At 37.9% G+C, this 16,656-nt stretch overlaps 1 protein-coding gene across 8 annotated transcripts in view; it reads left to right on the plus strand.

Moving 5' to 3' along the window:
- LOC110838616 (guanine nucleotide-binding protein G(q) subunit alpha) overlaps positions 1-14,102 on the plus strand; it is a 75,022-nt gene extending 60,920 nt beyond the window's left edge. For 5 of the 8 annotated variants that reach the window (XM_087352954.1, XM_087352955.1, XM_087352959.1 and 2 more), the window contains 2 exons: positions 2,355-2,462; positions 9,660-13,911. In XM_087352954.1, the coding sequence (XP_087209080.1) occupies positions 2,355-2,462; positions 9,660-9,742 (191 nt within the window). In that variant the 3' untranslated portion in view covers positions 9,743-13,911. Of the gene's footprint in view, positions 1-2,354; positions 2,463-4,427; positions 6,179-9,659; positions 13,912-14,016 lie in introns of those variants that run through there. The other 3 variants (XM_087352956.1, XM_087352957.1, XM_087352958.1) reach the window with 2 other exon arrangements.
- Positions 14,103-16,656: the final 2,554 nt, after the last annotated feature.

Below are 16,656 nucleotides of genomic sequence, written 5' to 3' on the forward strand. Positions count from 1 at the left end.
CGCTTAGCAACTATATGCATTGTAGTGTGCGATAAAATTGCAGATAATGTACTTATATAAAATTTAAACTGTGGGTGTCTGTGGTCACTTGTAGTCTGAGAACACGTACATCACTTTTCCCCCAGATGTGGCCTTGAAACCAGAAAGAGGCTTTAGAAAGGTAAAAATTATGAAGCAGTGTTCTGGGTTTGAGTCTGGGTGAGGATGGTTTTTGTAGCTCAGGAACCCAAACACGGTAGAGTAACGGTGCCAAGACGGTTGTTGTCTGCACAGACGTATGAAGATACAAGTTGAATATGTGTACAAGTGCAGTATCGCTGATAGTTGGAACATTGGAAAATCTTTTAAGTAAAACTAACTGGTAATTGTTTCCGTGCTCAGTATTTATTGGGATATTTTCAAATGTTGGTAGGTGGTGCATACACACACATGCCAAATGCTTTGTTAGTAGATTTTGATATCTTACTAGATATTGTATACCGTGTTCGCCATTAGCACCATAATTTTTTACCCGTAACCTTAAAAATATAATTAACTCTTAGACTTTGGTAATTAATTAACAGTTTTCAAACTGAAAGTGCTTGTTGGTAATGTCAACTGTGAACACTTTCCGTAACTGTCTAAATGTAGTTTAAATATTAATTATATCGTTTCCAGTTTCTGTTTTAATTGAGACCTACTTAGCCACGCTCCCGTTTTAACACTGATATCGAACTGTTAAAATTGATTATGTGCCTTCTGTGTATGATTGGAGAGATGTCTGCTCATGCAGATATCTTTGGAAGAATTGCTGTTCTGCAGCACATTTTATACGGGTGACTCTCATTATGCATCATTTGAATCGCCACATGAAAATGTAAAACGAGAAACACTATTGACAATCACAATTTTTATGTTACACTGAATTTTTTGATGGGAATCCTATAATCTGCATCAAATTCTCTGGTAAGTCTTTAGATTTGATGCAGGTAATAGGCTTTAAATTTTGAAGATTGCTGTCTTCTGGGTTGTTGCGCCGTGTAGTCTGGTAGATGTCCACCAGAGTACACAGCACAACAACCCAGAAGACAGCGATCTTCAGACTCACCGCCATGAAAACCTCAAATCCTACGCTTTAAATTTTGACCGTTGATAGATTATTGATGTTTTCATGATAGTAAAATAAAACCCTGGATGTGTGAAAGCACATATAATTTGCTTGTATTTTCTCATGTTACACTGCAGATTTATAATGTCAGTAGTTGATCGAGAATTTTGTTTGTAACTTGGTAACTCTTGGCATGAAGAGACAAAATATCTGTGCTGGCACAGTTTCTAGATGTCCCATGTTCTGTCATATTTTTCAGTGAATCAAAAATATATGGTAAGTGTGTATGTGTATATACGAGGCTCGTCCACAAAGTAAGTTTCCCTGGGGCCGTTTACAGAAACAAAACACAATTTCATGGAAATATTTATTGCAACAGATACAGCAAGTGTCCAGCTATTTTTCAACATATTCGCCACCGGAATTGAGACATTTGTCATACCGTGGGACCAACTTTTGAATACCTGTGTCGTAGAAGTCTGCCGCCTGGGATTGGAACCACTGTGTGACAACCATCTCCGCCTCTCTGTCATTCTCAAAACGCTGACGCTGACCGGACAGGAATTTCTTGAGGTGTAGGAAAAGATGGAAATCACTGGGAGCGAGGTCCGGGCTGTAGGGTGAATGATTAAACACCTCCCAGCTGAACTCCTGCAGGAGACTCGCTGTCCGTCGAGCCGTGTGCGGCCTAGCGTTATCACTGACCGCACTTCACAGTCGGCGGGAGCTGGAATAAGAACCTCCATCTTCAACAGCTGCAACGATGCTAATGTGAGAACGCGGGAGGTGCCGTTAGTGCATGCGCCATGCTACGTCATTGCTCTATCACGTACGCACAGTCGCTTCGTGCAATATAAGGTTTGCTAGCTGTGGGACGAGTGGGAAACTTACTTTGAGGACGCGCCTCGTATATATATATATATATATAATGTCTGGTACTATAACCTTATCTGATTTGTGTTTGCTTGCACACAAACGGGTCCTGGGGTTTTGTTTTTTCATGTCACACTTTCTTTGCATTATTTTTAATTAATTTTAGTTGTGATTGATTAACAGGATGAAGAATTCAGACAGAACCAACAATAATGAACGCGCACTTACAATTTCTTGATAAATTCATGTTTAAGACATCTGTAAGAAAACTGACAAACATTTTGTTCATTTCCTTATTGTGTTACAGCTGAGGCCTGATTTCGATCAGATGATAGGAAAGTATGTTACAAGTGTATGCTATCGTGTAATTATTCCTTGCTTATCTGCTTTGTAGGCCCCCAGAGGGATGCAATTGCAGCTCGTGAATTTATCCTGAGGATGTTTGTGGATCTGAACCCTGACAGCGAGAAAATCATCTACTCGCACTTTACCTGCGCAACAGGTACTAATTACTGAACATGCCACAACACTGGATGTTTGCAACTTTGACCACAGATGTACTTATTTCATTTTATGAGCACTGCAGAATTTTCCCGTAAGGCTTACCCGTTGACAATAGAAAGACTTGGTCTTGATTCCGTGTCCTTCATATTACATTTTTAGACATTCTTTGTAGGCACAAGGAAAGCTGATTTTACACTGCCGCTACTCTACATACTTAGTGTTAATATTTGAATATAAATTGTGCTGCATCCATTAGTTTGAAGCATGATGACACCACATTGTAGGAAGGAAATGTTATCGCTATAAGTGTTGTATGAAAAAGGTGCCTAACATCATACAAAACACTCAAGCTGCTGCTTACATTTTGTTGTGTAAAAGTACATCACATTTCATACATTTTGTGTGGTTACACAAGAAAAATATTCATCTGTAAGCTGTGAAAGATGTTGACTAATATGGAGTGCTAGTCATGGAGACATACGGATTTTTAGTCTCACACATAAGATGAAATCTTATCAAAATAAAACTTGATTTGTAATATGAAAAGAACAGTTACTTACTTCTGTGGAATTATAATGTGCTAGTTTATAGTTTGTTTTAAATCTTTGGCTTATGATGTATTGAACGCTGCGTCTTGAGTCGACATCCTTGATGCGGAATTAATATCAGAAGAAAAGAACTCCGTGGAGCATAAACTTTCTTGAGAATCAAGCTAATCAAGAACGTCCCTGTTTGAACCTGAAGGTTCATTACCATTTTTACAGCCCGCCACCAGTCCCGACCATAAGTCATAAGAATCTGGTCCGCTCCCTCACATCTGAGTTCCTTAAGACCCATTGTACGTATAAAAATCAATGCAAAGTAAACAAATTATTACATTGCATGTGTGATGTGCAGTAAAATTACTACACAAGAATCTCGTAACTGTGAGCGGTAGATTGATTTTACATCAGCACTTATATTTCTCCTAAAAAGGCATGATGTGCATGTAAAACTGTTACAAACCCACAAAAATTAAATTTATATAATAATGTTGGTAATAGCCACGGTGGTTTAGCGGTTAGAATGCTGGCCTTGTTGTCGTGGGGTCTCGGGTTCGATTCCCGGCGGTGCCCGAATTTATAACTTGTGTTGGGCAAGGCTGTGGTCTAGGCAACACGGGAGTTTTCCTCCGGGGGCTTCCCCGGTTTCTCCGTGGCATCCCAACAATTACTCCATTCACACGCAGAAGAAGGCAATGGCAAACCACTTCTGGATCATCTGCCAAGAACGTATATGAACAGGTCCCAGTCCGAGAAAAGGATGGAAGGATCCTGTTCATATGGACCTGTCGTCAGACAGAACACTAAATAAAAATAATGTTGGTACTGAGTGAAATTAAGTATAGTGGACTCATGATTACCTGTTCACCGATTATCCAGTTTGTGGATTATCCATGCATGACTTCTTCAGCATTTTTGTAGCATCCCCCCTCCTCCCATAAACCTCACTCTGCTTTGGGGGGAGGGAGGTTGGTTTTGGAACAGTCTACAGAAGATGTGGTCAAACTGTACCTTTCGTTAAGGTGTCAGTTTGAGAAGAATAATGCTCGTAAGAAAGTTGTAGTTTAATTTCTTCCAAAAATGTCATTGTACACGATTAAACTGTAAGATGGGCCAAGTTTAATTCCAAAGTCACTGCCCTATGTTCAGCCTCCATCTTAAATTTCAGAAGCAGTCGTGCTGTATAAATGTGTGGTCTCGGTGGTCAAAGATATGCAAACTGTACAGATTGTGGCATGTGATTTGATGCTGTTGATTGCCTAATGTGTGTGTTTTCTTTCTTTGCATGCTGCTATGTTTCTGGAAATGGATTGACGTTACTGTGTGGTTATGCCAACGTTACCAAATATAAATTCCAATAATGCATCATGGGATTGTTAAACTGGAAATGTTACTGTTTTATTTTTATTAAATTTAAACAGATACTGAAAATATAAAGCTTGTATTTTGTGCTGTTAAGGATACAATCATGCAAAATGCGTTGAAAGAGTTCAACTTGGCATGAACTTGGCACACAGTATTACATATAGCAGTTGTTACTGTAGAACGTACCTGGCATTTTTCACAGGTGGCTGTTTTATATATTTTTGTGTGTTACTTAGAGTAGTAATTATGGTATGTTCCGTGATTTTATATGAGTTGGCATATGAATAGCAGACGTGAAGCAGGTGCAGTTATATGTTGCATGGCTTATGTATGTATGTTAGATAATGGTGCAAGTGAAATGGAAAAGATTGAGAAATGAAAAATTTATGTTATGAGCAAATTTCTATGGTTCTTGTTCTAAAACTTGTTAGAATATTGCTTGCAAATGTACTCTTTCCTGTGATGATTGCTCCTGAAAATTCATTTTGGTGATATCTCCGTGCGTCTCTTTGCGAGAAAAAGATCTGAACTGTTGAAGTGGGAAAATATTAAAATGTGTGGAAATGACATCAAGGTAGTTTGGACTTGCACCATAAGAAATGAACGTGAAATGAAAGTAAGTATTAAGTCGTGTAGCATTGAATGGAAGTTTCAGGTCAGAAAGTTACAAAATTGTTCTTTGATATATGTGTCGAGAATCTCTTTTTGACCTTTATTAATGTTCTTAATTGCACAGTATGTTTTCGATGTAGTTCATTGGTCGGCTGATTTCTTGGCGTTTGATAGATAGCCTTTTGAAATTCAGCAACATAAGATTTTATCAGTAGTCATTAATGCCATTAAGTTATTACGTAAATGTATTTTAGACAAGTGATATTGATTATAGATCTCTGATACGACATGGCCACTTCAATGTTTTGTATCTTTCTTTGGCGAAAATTTGTCACATGTGGTCTTTGGGGTTATGATGCCATGTAACCTTGTGGGTGGTTACCAATGTTTTGGAGGAACATATCACCTCTGTCTTCAGGGTTCACACTCAGTATTTATGGTGAAGAACAAATTATAAAACTTCATTATGTAATTTTCTTCGGCCTTTGTTACATCCTTCTGCATGTGTCCATGTTTTATCCTGCACAACCCGTTCTCAAAAACTCTTGGTCTGTGTACGATCTGAAGCTTTCATCGTGACCAAGTATAATGAATTCTTCTCGGGCTACCAGCCGTGTCAGGTGGTTTAATGGGGAGAACACGTTACATGGCTGATGGCCCGAGAAGAATTCATTATACCCTTAGTCTTGTGTTCTTCCGTTGAGGTTATATACCAGTTTTAAGACCCACAGAAAAAGTTAAAATATAGTTTTGTACGTTGTAATCTTTACGTTTTTAGATAGCAGATGGGAAGACATTATTCTGATCTGAATGGTGTAAAGCATTCCCTAAACTTCATCTGCTTTTAATTTATTAATTAATGTGATTTTGATGTGTTGCTGTTGGTCCCATATATTTGAACTTGTCTGACTTATCGTGCATTTTGCAAAAAGCAATGCAAATAGATTAATACAATACTTGTACAGTGTTTTAAAGAAAAGAATTACTACCCTCTGTGGACAAGGTATAGTTCTACTATAAAGTCTATGAACCACTGCTGTATTTGTTTATATTTCTGGTAATGCTATTGGAGAGACGTGTAACATTTTTTAATCGAGACTAACAAATAGTTTTGTTGTAATGTACTAGAAACACCATAATAAGGTGCAAATAGTTGTGCCTTGCACATGAAAAATAAACCAAACTACTATTGCTACTTTCTCCTTCGTCAGTCTTCATGCTTCTCTGTCACTAACTTTTTGTAACCTCGTTATTGTCATTCATGTTCTCTCGCATGTCAGATCTCTTTTCCACAGCATGGGGCTAAACAGTTTAGAAAAGAAATGTTGCACAAATTTTTTCCATGAATAATATGATTCTTTGTAATTTGTGACTCATATAAGTTTTGTTTTCTTTGGATCATAGACAGGACAGGACAGTATTTTGTTTAAATATATTTTTTTTCCCATCCTTTGAATGTTTGTAATGTTGCATGTGAATGTGTGAAGCTAGTTTTTAAAATTTAATGTGAAATAATTTAAAGATGTTGAAGATTTTTTCTTTTGAAAATAACCATTTAGAATCTATGCATACTTTATAAGCAATTTTTTGCTAATCGAAAGTAACTATGGAACTTCGATATTGAAGGTTATCACGGTCATGATGATGTCAGTGGCGGCGGTGGTGGTGGTCTGGCTTGTGACACCATGTGGGTTTGTAGGTGGTTATTTGTGTTCAGGAGGAAAAGATCACCTCAATCTTCAGGATGAAATAACATTGCGTTGAAACGTCGGTAATCACCTGCATAAGCCTGCATGGCATCACCATGTAGGAGACCACTCCCAACTGGAAGTGTACGTACATTGGATTCAAAAGGTTATTCATGTGGTGGAGTTTATCGCAGTGCGACTGACTCCAGGGTAAAAGAACTTGCTTCTGTGCTATATGTGTGTGGTGTAAGCAGGGATAGCACCTTAAGAACAAGATTGGTGATGGAAATAATATTGTTTCCATAATGATGATCCTCTGAATGAATTGTGTGATTAATGCAAAGCGTTTCATTTCAAAGCAAACTCTGTTTCTAGATATTCCATTTCCTTCGACGATTTGTTTTACTTTTTGGTTTATTTTCCTCTACCACAAGTTATTGATGAACTTCAGTAGTTAATGTTGAGTGGTGACACTTCTCGGAACAACTTACGAGTATGTATGTATCGGTGCGTTTTTAATAGACATCTGGCATAAATTGTTGTAGTTAATGAAAAATAAAGGACAGCTACATACAGGCAAATACAAGGTAATACGAGGCTCGTCCACAAAGTAAGTTTCCCTGGGGCCGTTTACAGAAACAAAACACAATTTCATGGAAATATTTATTGCAACAGATACAGCAAGTGTCCAGCTATTTTTTCAACATATTCGCCACCGGAATTGAGACATTTGTCATACCGTGGGACCAACTTTTGAATACCTGTGTCGTAGAAGTCTGCCGCCTGGGATTGGAACCACTGTGTGACAACCATCTCCGCCTCTCTGTCATTCTCAAAACGCTGACGCTGACCGGACAGGAATTTCTTGAGGTGTAGGAAAAGATGGAAATCACTGGGAGCGAGGTCCGGGCTGTAGGGTGAATGATTAAACACCTCCCAGCTGAACTCCTGCAGGAGACTCGCTGTCCGTCGAGCCGTGTGCGGCCTAGCGTTATCACTGACCGCACTTCACAGTCGGCGGGAGCTGGAATAAGAACCTCCATCTTCAACAGCTGCAACGATGCTACTGTGAGAACGCGGGAGGTGCCGTTAGTGCATGCGCCATGCTACGTCATTGGTCTATCACGTACGCACAGTCGCTTCGCGCAATATAAGGTTGCTAGCTGTGGGACGAGTGGGAAACTTACTTTGAGGATGCGCCTCGTATTATCTGATGGCAGTCCTACACCTGATGAACTGCAGCACCGTTAATCTAAATTACATTGCCTCCTACTTCTGCTGTGCACCACAAGCACAACCAGCAGCAGGAAAAGGTACAGTATATGACATTGGTATGATTAAGAGACTTGTCATTTGTTTTCTTTTACTTTTGACTTCAGATATGATTTCCAAGTATTTAGTGATGACTTTAAAGCTGGCCGTACGATGGTAAATTGATTGCCAGTCGGAATAGTCTGAAATGTACACTCTGTAAAACAAAAACCAGCTGCTTAAAATGTTTTGAATCTCAAATTCAGTGATATATATATAAAAAAAATTAACAGTATACTCACGGGGAAGCCCATGAACTTTAATTCATTTGCAGCAATCGACGGGGTCTGCTTACTGGCCAGTTACATAGTCCGCAAAACTTTGTTGTGTTGCTGGAATGAAACTGACCTCTCGGCTGGTACGATAATAGTTTAACTATCAACTTTTCAAGGTGGTGCAAAACATAAAAAGCAAGACATATGTCTTTTACTCTGCAGCCCGCAAATCTCCCCTCACTTCGCACATGCTTGACCTTTGCCACCTTTTGAGCACTAATAATACCGTGACTTGTTCAGTATGGCTACTTATTGATGTAACATGTCAAAGCATGGCAGCAATCTGTGATTCAGTTTTAGTGGTGAAATTTGTGGAGGAATGGCTGTTCAGCATGGCAGTGGCTATAAGCGAGAGGAAAGTTTATGACAGACATGCAAGTATTTTACGCTTTTGGAATGGCTCGTTTTGTTTTCCATATTGTAACCTTTATTATGTGATGTAATGTAGAACTGTTTCAGATTCTTCTCATAATTTCATATTTCCTTCTTATTTTCTGTTCTCGCTTCGTAATACAAATATTTATTTTCTTCATTTCTAACTGTAGTTTATTTTTCAATCCTTTCAAAATTTTCAAGCAAACATCCTCTCTCTCTCTCTCTCTCTCTCTCTCTCTCTCTCTCTCTCTCCCCCCCCCCCCACTCATTATAAGCTACAGCATTAAACTTTGTGTTCGTCCCTTGTCCTCTTTGACATTATTGGTTACTTTGTGGTTCTAAAATTAGGTTTTTAAATCAATTTCCCCCTTATTAACTGCTGTTACAAAAAATGTACTTATTATTTGAAACAGTAATTTGGTAAAAGAAAAATTTGTGAAAATATCAACTCTGCTTCAAATGAAAGTTTGATGTATAATTATGAAATTCTGCATTTAGAATAGATCTACCACATGGGGTCAATATGTGTCTTGCCATTATGCAAATTATTATATGTTGATTGAATTAATGAATGAAGATATCCGTCTTCTGGGTTGTTGCGCTGTGTAGTCTGGTCGATGTTAACCAACTGATGACGGAGGCAGTATGACCTCTGAAACGTTGGTTAACATCGACCAGACTACACAGCGCAACAACCCAGAAGACGGAAATCTTCATACTCACCGCTGTGAGAACCTCAAGTCTTACGAATTAATGAATGTTTGTTGCCTTGAGAATAATGTGTGTGGTTGATAGTGATAAAATCTTCTTGGATGAAGAGTTTCGCCAAATTTGTAGAAGAATTCCAATGTTTCAGAGACCATGACTTTATCAAGGAATGGTAATAGAGGCACAGAAGGTCTCCAAAATGCTCAGAATTGATGCTACTCATCATCCGAGAGTGTTATCGCTTTTTAGTTGTCATGCTCGAAAGCTTTAAGTCTCGTATAATATAGTGCCTAACTGTGAAATGTTCTTCTGTATCTAGACACGGAGAATATCCGGTTCGTATTTGCAGCAGTGAAGGACACGATTTTGCAGTTAAACCTGAAGGAGTACAACTTGGTGTAGGCATGTGTGATGGGCTTCATGCTTGCTTACATCACACCACTGTGATGACTGCATCATCGAGGACCTGCTGCTGTGCGCGACGCACCTTGAGATGTGTGACTGTTGAAGAGCTAGACGCATCTCTTGTTTTGAAAATTGAATAGCACTGTGTGCTTGCGTGTGTGCATCAGCGTCTCAAGTGAGGAACGCCACCATCTCAGATTTATCGTTGAAACTTCATTGAACTGTTTCCCACTGGATCACATTTACTTTTTTTTTTTTTTATTATTATTATTATTATTACTGGGATAAATAATAACACCATCGCAATTATTCGCCCACAACGGCCTTTGTTTTGTACGTTGTGACGGACGAAGTTGACTTTTCTTTCCGTAACATGCCGGACACTTGTTCTGCTTATGTTTCTAATGACTTTGATCCAATTGGCTTTGTTTCATATAGAATGCAATGTACCAAGAATGGGAGGGGGGGAACGGTTATAAATCGGAAAAGATTGGCTGAGCTTTTCGATACTTTTTATTAACGTATTTGGTATACCCAAAAAAAGCCACACTCGACCAACGTCAGCCCTGTAATGTCACTGAACCATATACCAACGGTTGGAGGGAAGTTTTACATTTTGGCAACTGATGCCTTTTCTAATAATTTCATAATGCCTAATTAAGAAATGAAATGATAATAGACAATTTTTTTAAATCAGAGTTAGATTGTGAACTGTGGGCTTACGAATGAATGAGTCATCCCTCATTAAGTGACAGCTAATGACACACTCAGCTGATTTTCATTTCTCAAACTATTTCAACCAAACTGCAGAAGAATTCAGAAATTTGCAAAATGTGAACGATGAACACCGCATTTGATGTGTGGAATGTGCTGCTTAATGAATGGTACACTACTTATCCCCTGTAGTTGACTTTTTGTGAACCTTTAAGTTCATTATAAAACTTTGTTTTGGACATTTGGGATAATGTTGAAGCCTTGTCTCCTAATATTTTCTGCTGGCAAAAATATGTTAACGTTATGTTAATATCATTCATTTGCACGTGGACCACGTTCCATACAGTAGCTTCGAAGAGAAAGATGGGTTGAAGTTTGAGAGAGTACAAAGTTGTATTACTTCCATTTCTAAAAGAGCTTATAAGAAGCTTTTATAAAAAAAAATGCACCGTATTATGTATCGGAGGTTTTGAGCTTGTGATTTCTGTACTCTATAACATTAGTGGTGGAGGATGTCTAACATCTACAAGCCAAGCCCACAAAAGAATGAGGTTTTTGAAGTTGAGAGGTTACCATAAGGTCAGAATAGGTGCATGAGAGTAAGTTTTCTTTGGTTAAAATGTTAAGTGTTTAATGTGAAAACAAAAAACAGCACAATTATAACATTTGTGCTGCTTAATTAGCTTCTGCATTACATAATAAAAGATTGGGGCTGAAATTTTTTTGCTAGGAGCCCTTCTAAACTGGCATCTATTCCAATAGAATATAAATAATTCAAATATTTCCCTCGCCTAAATTTGTGCACTGGTTCCTCGTGAATCGCAAACTTCTTTCTTTGCATTTGATTTGTAGTGCTTGCATTGTTATTTAAAGAAATGTTCGTCTTTATCATGAAAGCAGAATTTGATCCTTAAATCACAGGAGAGGTTTTTAAAATGTCTTCTTGTAGGAATGATGTGGGGAAAGTTGGCGACCATATCTGTTTGGAAACATGGCTCCCCTTGTCCAGATATTGACAGTCGACTTAGTTGTTGAAATCTGTACGTAACAGGTAACTAGAGTAACCTAACCTAACGTAACTTTTCAGTTGTGAAACAGAAATGATGCTCGAAGAAGATGGTTTCTCGTTCATATCAGCATCCAGGATCTTACGGTTTGGAAGTTTCTAAAACGTGTACTGGCCGATAAATTGGGACGTGGAGGGAATAACCTCGTGGTGTAACGAGTTATCGAGTTTCATATTTTATTTAATTGGAATGGTGTTGATTTTGTTGGTTTCTGCTGGAATCTAGTAACTGTGGAAGCCCTCTCAAAAGTTCACTTCTAGTCACTGGTCACTTACCTTTAATGTAAAGTGGGAGGTGAGCGGAAAAGAAGTCTTTAACGCAGTGTTGTGCAAAGCTAACGTTTTTGACTAATGTTATTTCAGGACAAGTGTGACTGCAGCTTGATTTTAAGGGGCCAATTATCCTACAACCAGAGCTAGTCACATGGCAAATTGCAGTTTGTGTGAAGTTTCTTATCTGTAATATAAATAATGTACAATCAATGAAATCAAAACCATGCTTTCTGCTAATTCCAGTTGTAGTTATAGGTTTGAATGATTATATGGCGCACATAAATTTTCATGCTTGCTTGCTAGCTAGGGAAGGTGCTGTGTGATATATGATGTAAAAGGCTTGCAGAATACTTCTCTGATCTGTGACACAGCTCTGAAAGATAACCAAAATTGTTCACAGTCACTGGTAGAAAGCTAACATTTCTATCGTCCTATGTTGTGTCATACTTGTCTTTATATTAAATATGCCGATCATTCTCATTATGACAGCCTTTGTTTTCTCGAAACCTTCTTATGTTGGATTACAGGAAAATAGCCGGAACATCCACGTATTAAGGTTAATGTCATTCATTCTTTATGTGTCAGTTTCTGTTTTTTTTTTTTAAATGTCTTTTACTTTTAACTCAGTGGTACATTTTTCTGTGTTTCTCCTTTTGATTTCTTCATTTCTGCCTGGTAATTTTGAATTTATTCGCTACAGTTCCCGTAAGTTCTGTACCGCTGTAGGAACTGCTAATTACCATTTGAAGGTTTATGGAGGAATTTGGTGTTCCTGAAAAAGATTTTATTTTAATATTTGGTTATTAAAGCATTTTCCTGTGTGGCTTTATTGAAATTGTAGACTACATGTTCAGAATAGGTTAGATTTATTATGTTGTAAACTGTGCCCCAAATGGTAATGAATTTCTTTTCATTTACATAGCATTCCAGATGTGTAACTTTATTCACAGTAACATAATGTTATTTCTTTCATAATGAGTACATGTTCAAAGCATGTATGAACAAAAGTTTTGCTTGTTACAGGACTGAGTTTTGACGAGAAGATTGTTGAAGACATTTTGAAAACAAGTGATTTTGTAATACTGTAATTCTTCATTTTGAAAAGTCTTTTTTTTTCTTTTTTGTTGTTTGATATACAGTACATACCTTGGCCTTTATTTATTTCGGTTTTCTTTATATATGTACACGCAAAAGTAAGGCTTAGGCCGTTCTTGAAATCTGTCATGTCATTTGTTTCGTTACACATTTCATTGTTATTCTGCATTTACCTCGTCCTATTTTCTTCTTGTCTTCTGTATTTTATACCGTGTCACCTCACTTTGAAGAAAATAAAGAGAGTGTGTTACATTAACAGGAAAAACCCAAATTTTGCATCAAGAAGTGAATTGTACCATTGCTTGTTGCTGTGGAAACAGCAGCAGTCTGTGTTACGAGAAAGTGATGTGCCGACCAGTTGTAGTGCCGTTAGTGGAAGGATGGTGTTTTGTTTTTTTAATATGAGGAAATATTTTAAAAAATCCTTCTTAGAAGCATAAAACCAGAGTGTTTTTTTAAGAAGCGTGAAAAAAATAAAGTTCTTTCTGTGCATGTGACTTGTTCACAATTCGTAATATCGATACCGTTACGTATAAAAAGAAATCTAGTGTAGTCTTCATAATGAAAAGTAACTTTTCCCCCCCTTTACCATTGCAGATACTAGTGTATGACTGCTCTTGTTCATGTGATTAGTGCTGCTGCTATTAGTGTGCAAAACAGGATTCGCTGTGAAAGTTAAATTTGGTAAGATCTTCCAATGGAAGGATAAATTGCATTGCACAAAACAGTAACAAAAAAAAATATTTCAGCCTCTACCTAGAAGTGGCTGGGTTCATACAAAAAAGTGAATGAAATATATAATATGCTGCTTGTTTTCTTAAGTGTGCACAAGATGTATATGTAAAGTGTATGGCTGTGTGCCTGGCAGTGTCTGTGTGTGTGGGAGTGTGTGCGCATGTGCACGCGCACGTGTGTGCCTGTATGTTTGGAGGGAGTATGTGAATGCATGTAAAGGTGTGGTGATAGCTCATTTGTAAATCAATTCTTGTCAGAAATATATGATTTTTTTTTTCTTGAACTGGGTTCTGAACAGGTTTTATGTTTGATACTGTGTAATAAGTTTTCCTTCATTGTTTGACCCTTTGTGGCTAACGCTATAAGAATTTCCTTGGTATGATTTGAGGTTGTCATGGCAGTGAGTACGAAGACTGCCCTGAACACGCAGACAGCAAGGGAGGGCCTGTGAAACGTTGAAAAACTTCTACCAGACTACACAGAACTACAGTCCAGAAGAATTCCCCTTTTGTTTGGGTGACTGAAGTTTTGTATAGTGCAAAATTTTATCAAATTTGGAAAAGTCCTGATTATAGCAAGTACTTATAATATCTGAAAAATGTTTTTAACACATAGATTTAAAGCTCACACTCATCTTTTAATTATATCACAAAATGGTACTATGGTTTAAAAATTTTAATGCAGTTTGGGCAATATTCATGTTCTAGTGGTTATCATATATATAATGAATAATTCAGGACTTGATGTTGTGGCATTGTCTGAAACAATATTTTCAAATATTTACAGAACTTCTTTTACTTGCAAAAGTCCCTCGACTTTTTTCTTGCAGACCTGCAGATTCGACCCACAATTCACCGTACACACATTTAACATGCCAACTTGTGTGGCATATCTATCAGAATTTTGGTATTTTATTTATTAAGCTACATCTACATACTTGGGTGGTGAAAAGTTATGGAATCTACTTAATGGCATCAGTAGACCCTACAAATTTAAAAATTTAAATTGTTAACATGTAAGCAGGTTTAATGGAGGCAGATGGATTCTTTACTTCTTAAATGAAGGTAACGTTCTATCACACTTCGGACACGTTGATGATACAGGATGTTTAAACTTTATCCGTAAATAAGACCTTTCTGGGAAAGTTGTATACACACTTGAATGTAAATCTGCGAGAGAAATTCGCAAAGATTGTTCTGAACATGACATGGATAGCATTTGTCATAGTTGCAATGTCCAAAAGATATTCATGTTTAATCCATGTACACTGCAGCATCAACTGTTGCAATAGCATCAATTTTGTCCTTAAAATCGATGACGGGGGTAACTCTCGAAGGTGGTAGAAGGTCAAACTCACCGCCTACTGCCCACTCAGGGTTAACTTGGTGCTGTCTAATCAACTCATTGCAATCCACTTCACCACGTGCTAAACAGTGCCCAAACAGTATGCTCAGTTAACAAATTTCCATTGGACGGACTTGGACACTTGACCTTGAGTCTGCAAATTTGACTCTTTCTCGATTGTTTCTGTTTCATTTTGTATTTCTGTATCACAAGTTTCCTTCTTGGGAGCTTACGGTGTCAATGAGCATAAAATACGTTCAACACTTTTGTCGATACACCCCTTGACACCCCCCCCCAAGAATGGTACTAGGCGCAAATGCCTGGTGTGTTCTTTACGTTTGATTTCAATGGGCAGACATGTTTGTCCCCCAGGGCTTTCAGTTCTAAGTTATCCTTTTCCGATCTTAACATAAGTGACATTTTCTTAACCGGCATGTTGACTGTATGACCACCTTTATCAGTAATCAACCCAGTCCTGTGGGATGTAGTGTGTTGGGATGATATAATTGCCTCAAAAAGTCAGATTGGCAATTTTGGCATTCCAACACACTACATCATACTTCATACTCGTCATCCAGAACACAGAAGTATATGAACTGGTGATGCAATATCATCTTCAGCGCAGCATTCTTTTTATGTATTGCAACAGAGGAAATGTTTTGTCAGGAATTCGTTTATCTGCGTTGTCAGTGTTGTCGATACAAAAATACCTGCACGTAGAGATGGCAGCCAGTGACAATCAACAAAGTGAAAGAGGATTTCTGCAACTGGAATTGTAGAGCAGAATTCACTACAAGTATCGTGTTACAACGCAAGCTGTGAGAGAAAGCTTGAATTTCATCACAAAAGAGTGACATTTTGCTACATTATTGGGTGTTACTGTCAGAGTGGCCTTTCAGGGTTGCATGTTATTTCCTGGTATTCAGGATATGCCAGTGCCCCCCAGAAATGGCCTGATAATATCTAGATAGAATCATCATCTATGGTGCTTCGGGTCATGACCTCCCAACTTAGGAGGTTTCTTGGCCTTTTGAAGCGTGCATTTGTGAGTAGTGAGTGACCAGCCCACTGACACTTAAACCAGACATAATTACATGTAGGTGTTACACAATTTCCAACAACCTTTCCTGTAACAATTTAACACAATTTACTTTCTGTCATATTTCAACCACGTTTACATCACAGAAAACCTTTGCTTGCACTGCAACAATTATGCAGACCGTTAACACAATCTTTGCGTCAAGTGTATATTTATCGTACCATTTTTCTTTTACTTTTCTCAATTTTCCTGTCATCTTTTTCAGCAACATTCTTTACAGTATTTTCTCCAAGTGCTACTGGTTGCTTCCTTCTTGAAAGAATGGGAACTCAGGCTTTGTATTTTTCTGTCAGCAGTGTTTTATATTAGTTTAGTATTCCCTTCACATCTTCCGTAAGGGAAATATCTTGTTTTATATTTCTGTAAAGAAAGTGTGTCTCCATTATACCTGTGCCCAAAACTATTCCGATAGCCAACTTTCTGTAGCATTTGAAAATGGCTCTCATGTTGGTTTTTGCGCCGTGTTGCCTTGTAAATGTTTACCGACGTTTGAGAGGTGCTAGTTGTCACCATTATCGGGCGAACGGAATTATCAATTGAGGATTTTCGGTTTTTGTAACCGGTGGTTTCATACTCCCTTCCTTC

This window comes from Zootermopsis nevadensis, unplaced genomic scaffold, assembly GCF_977971745.1.
Source record: "Zootermopsis nevadensis isolate Lab colony 2312 unplaced genomic scaffold, Znev_1.0 Znev_ptg000021l, whole genome shotgun sequence".
In the NCBI taxonomy this organism is placed as follows: domain Eukaryota; kingdom Metazoa; phylum Arthropoda; class Insecta; order Blattodea; family Termopsidae; genus Zootermopsis; species Zootermopsis nevadensis.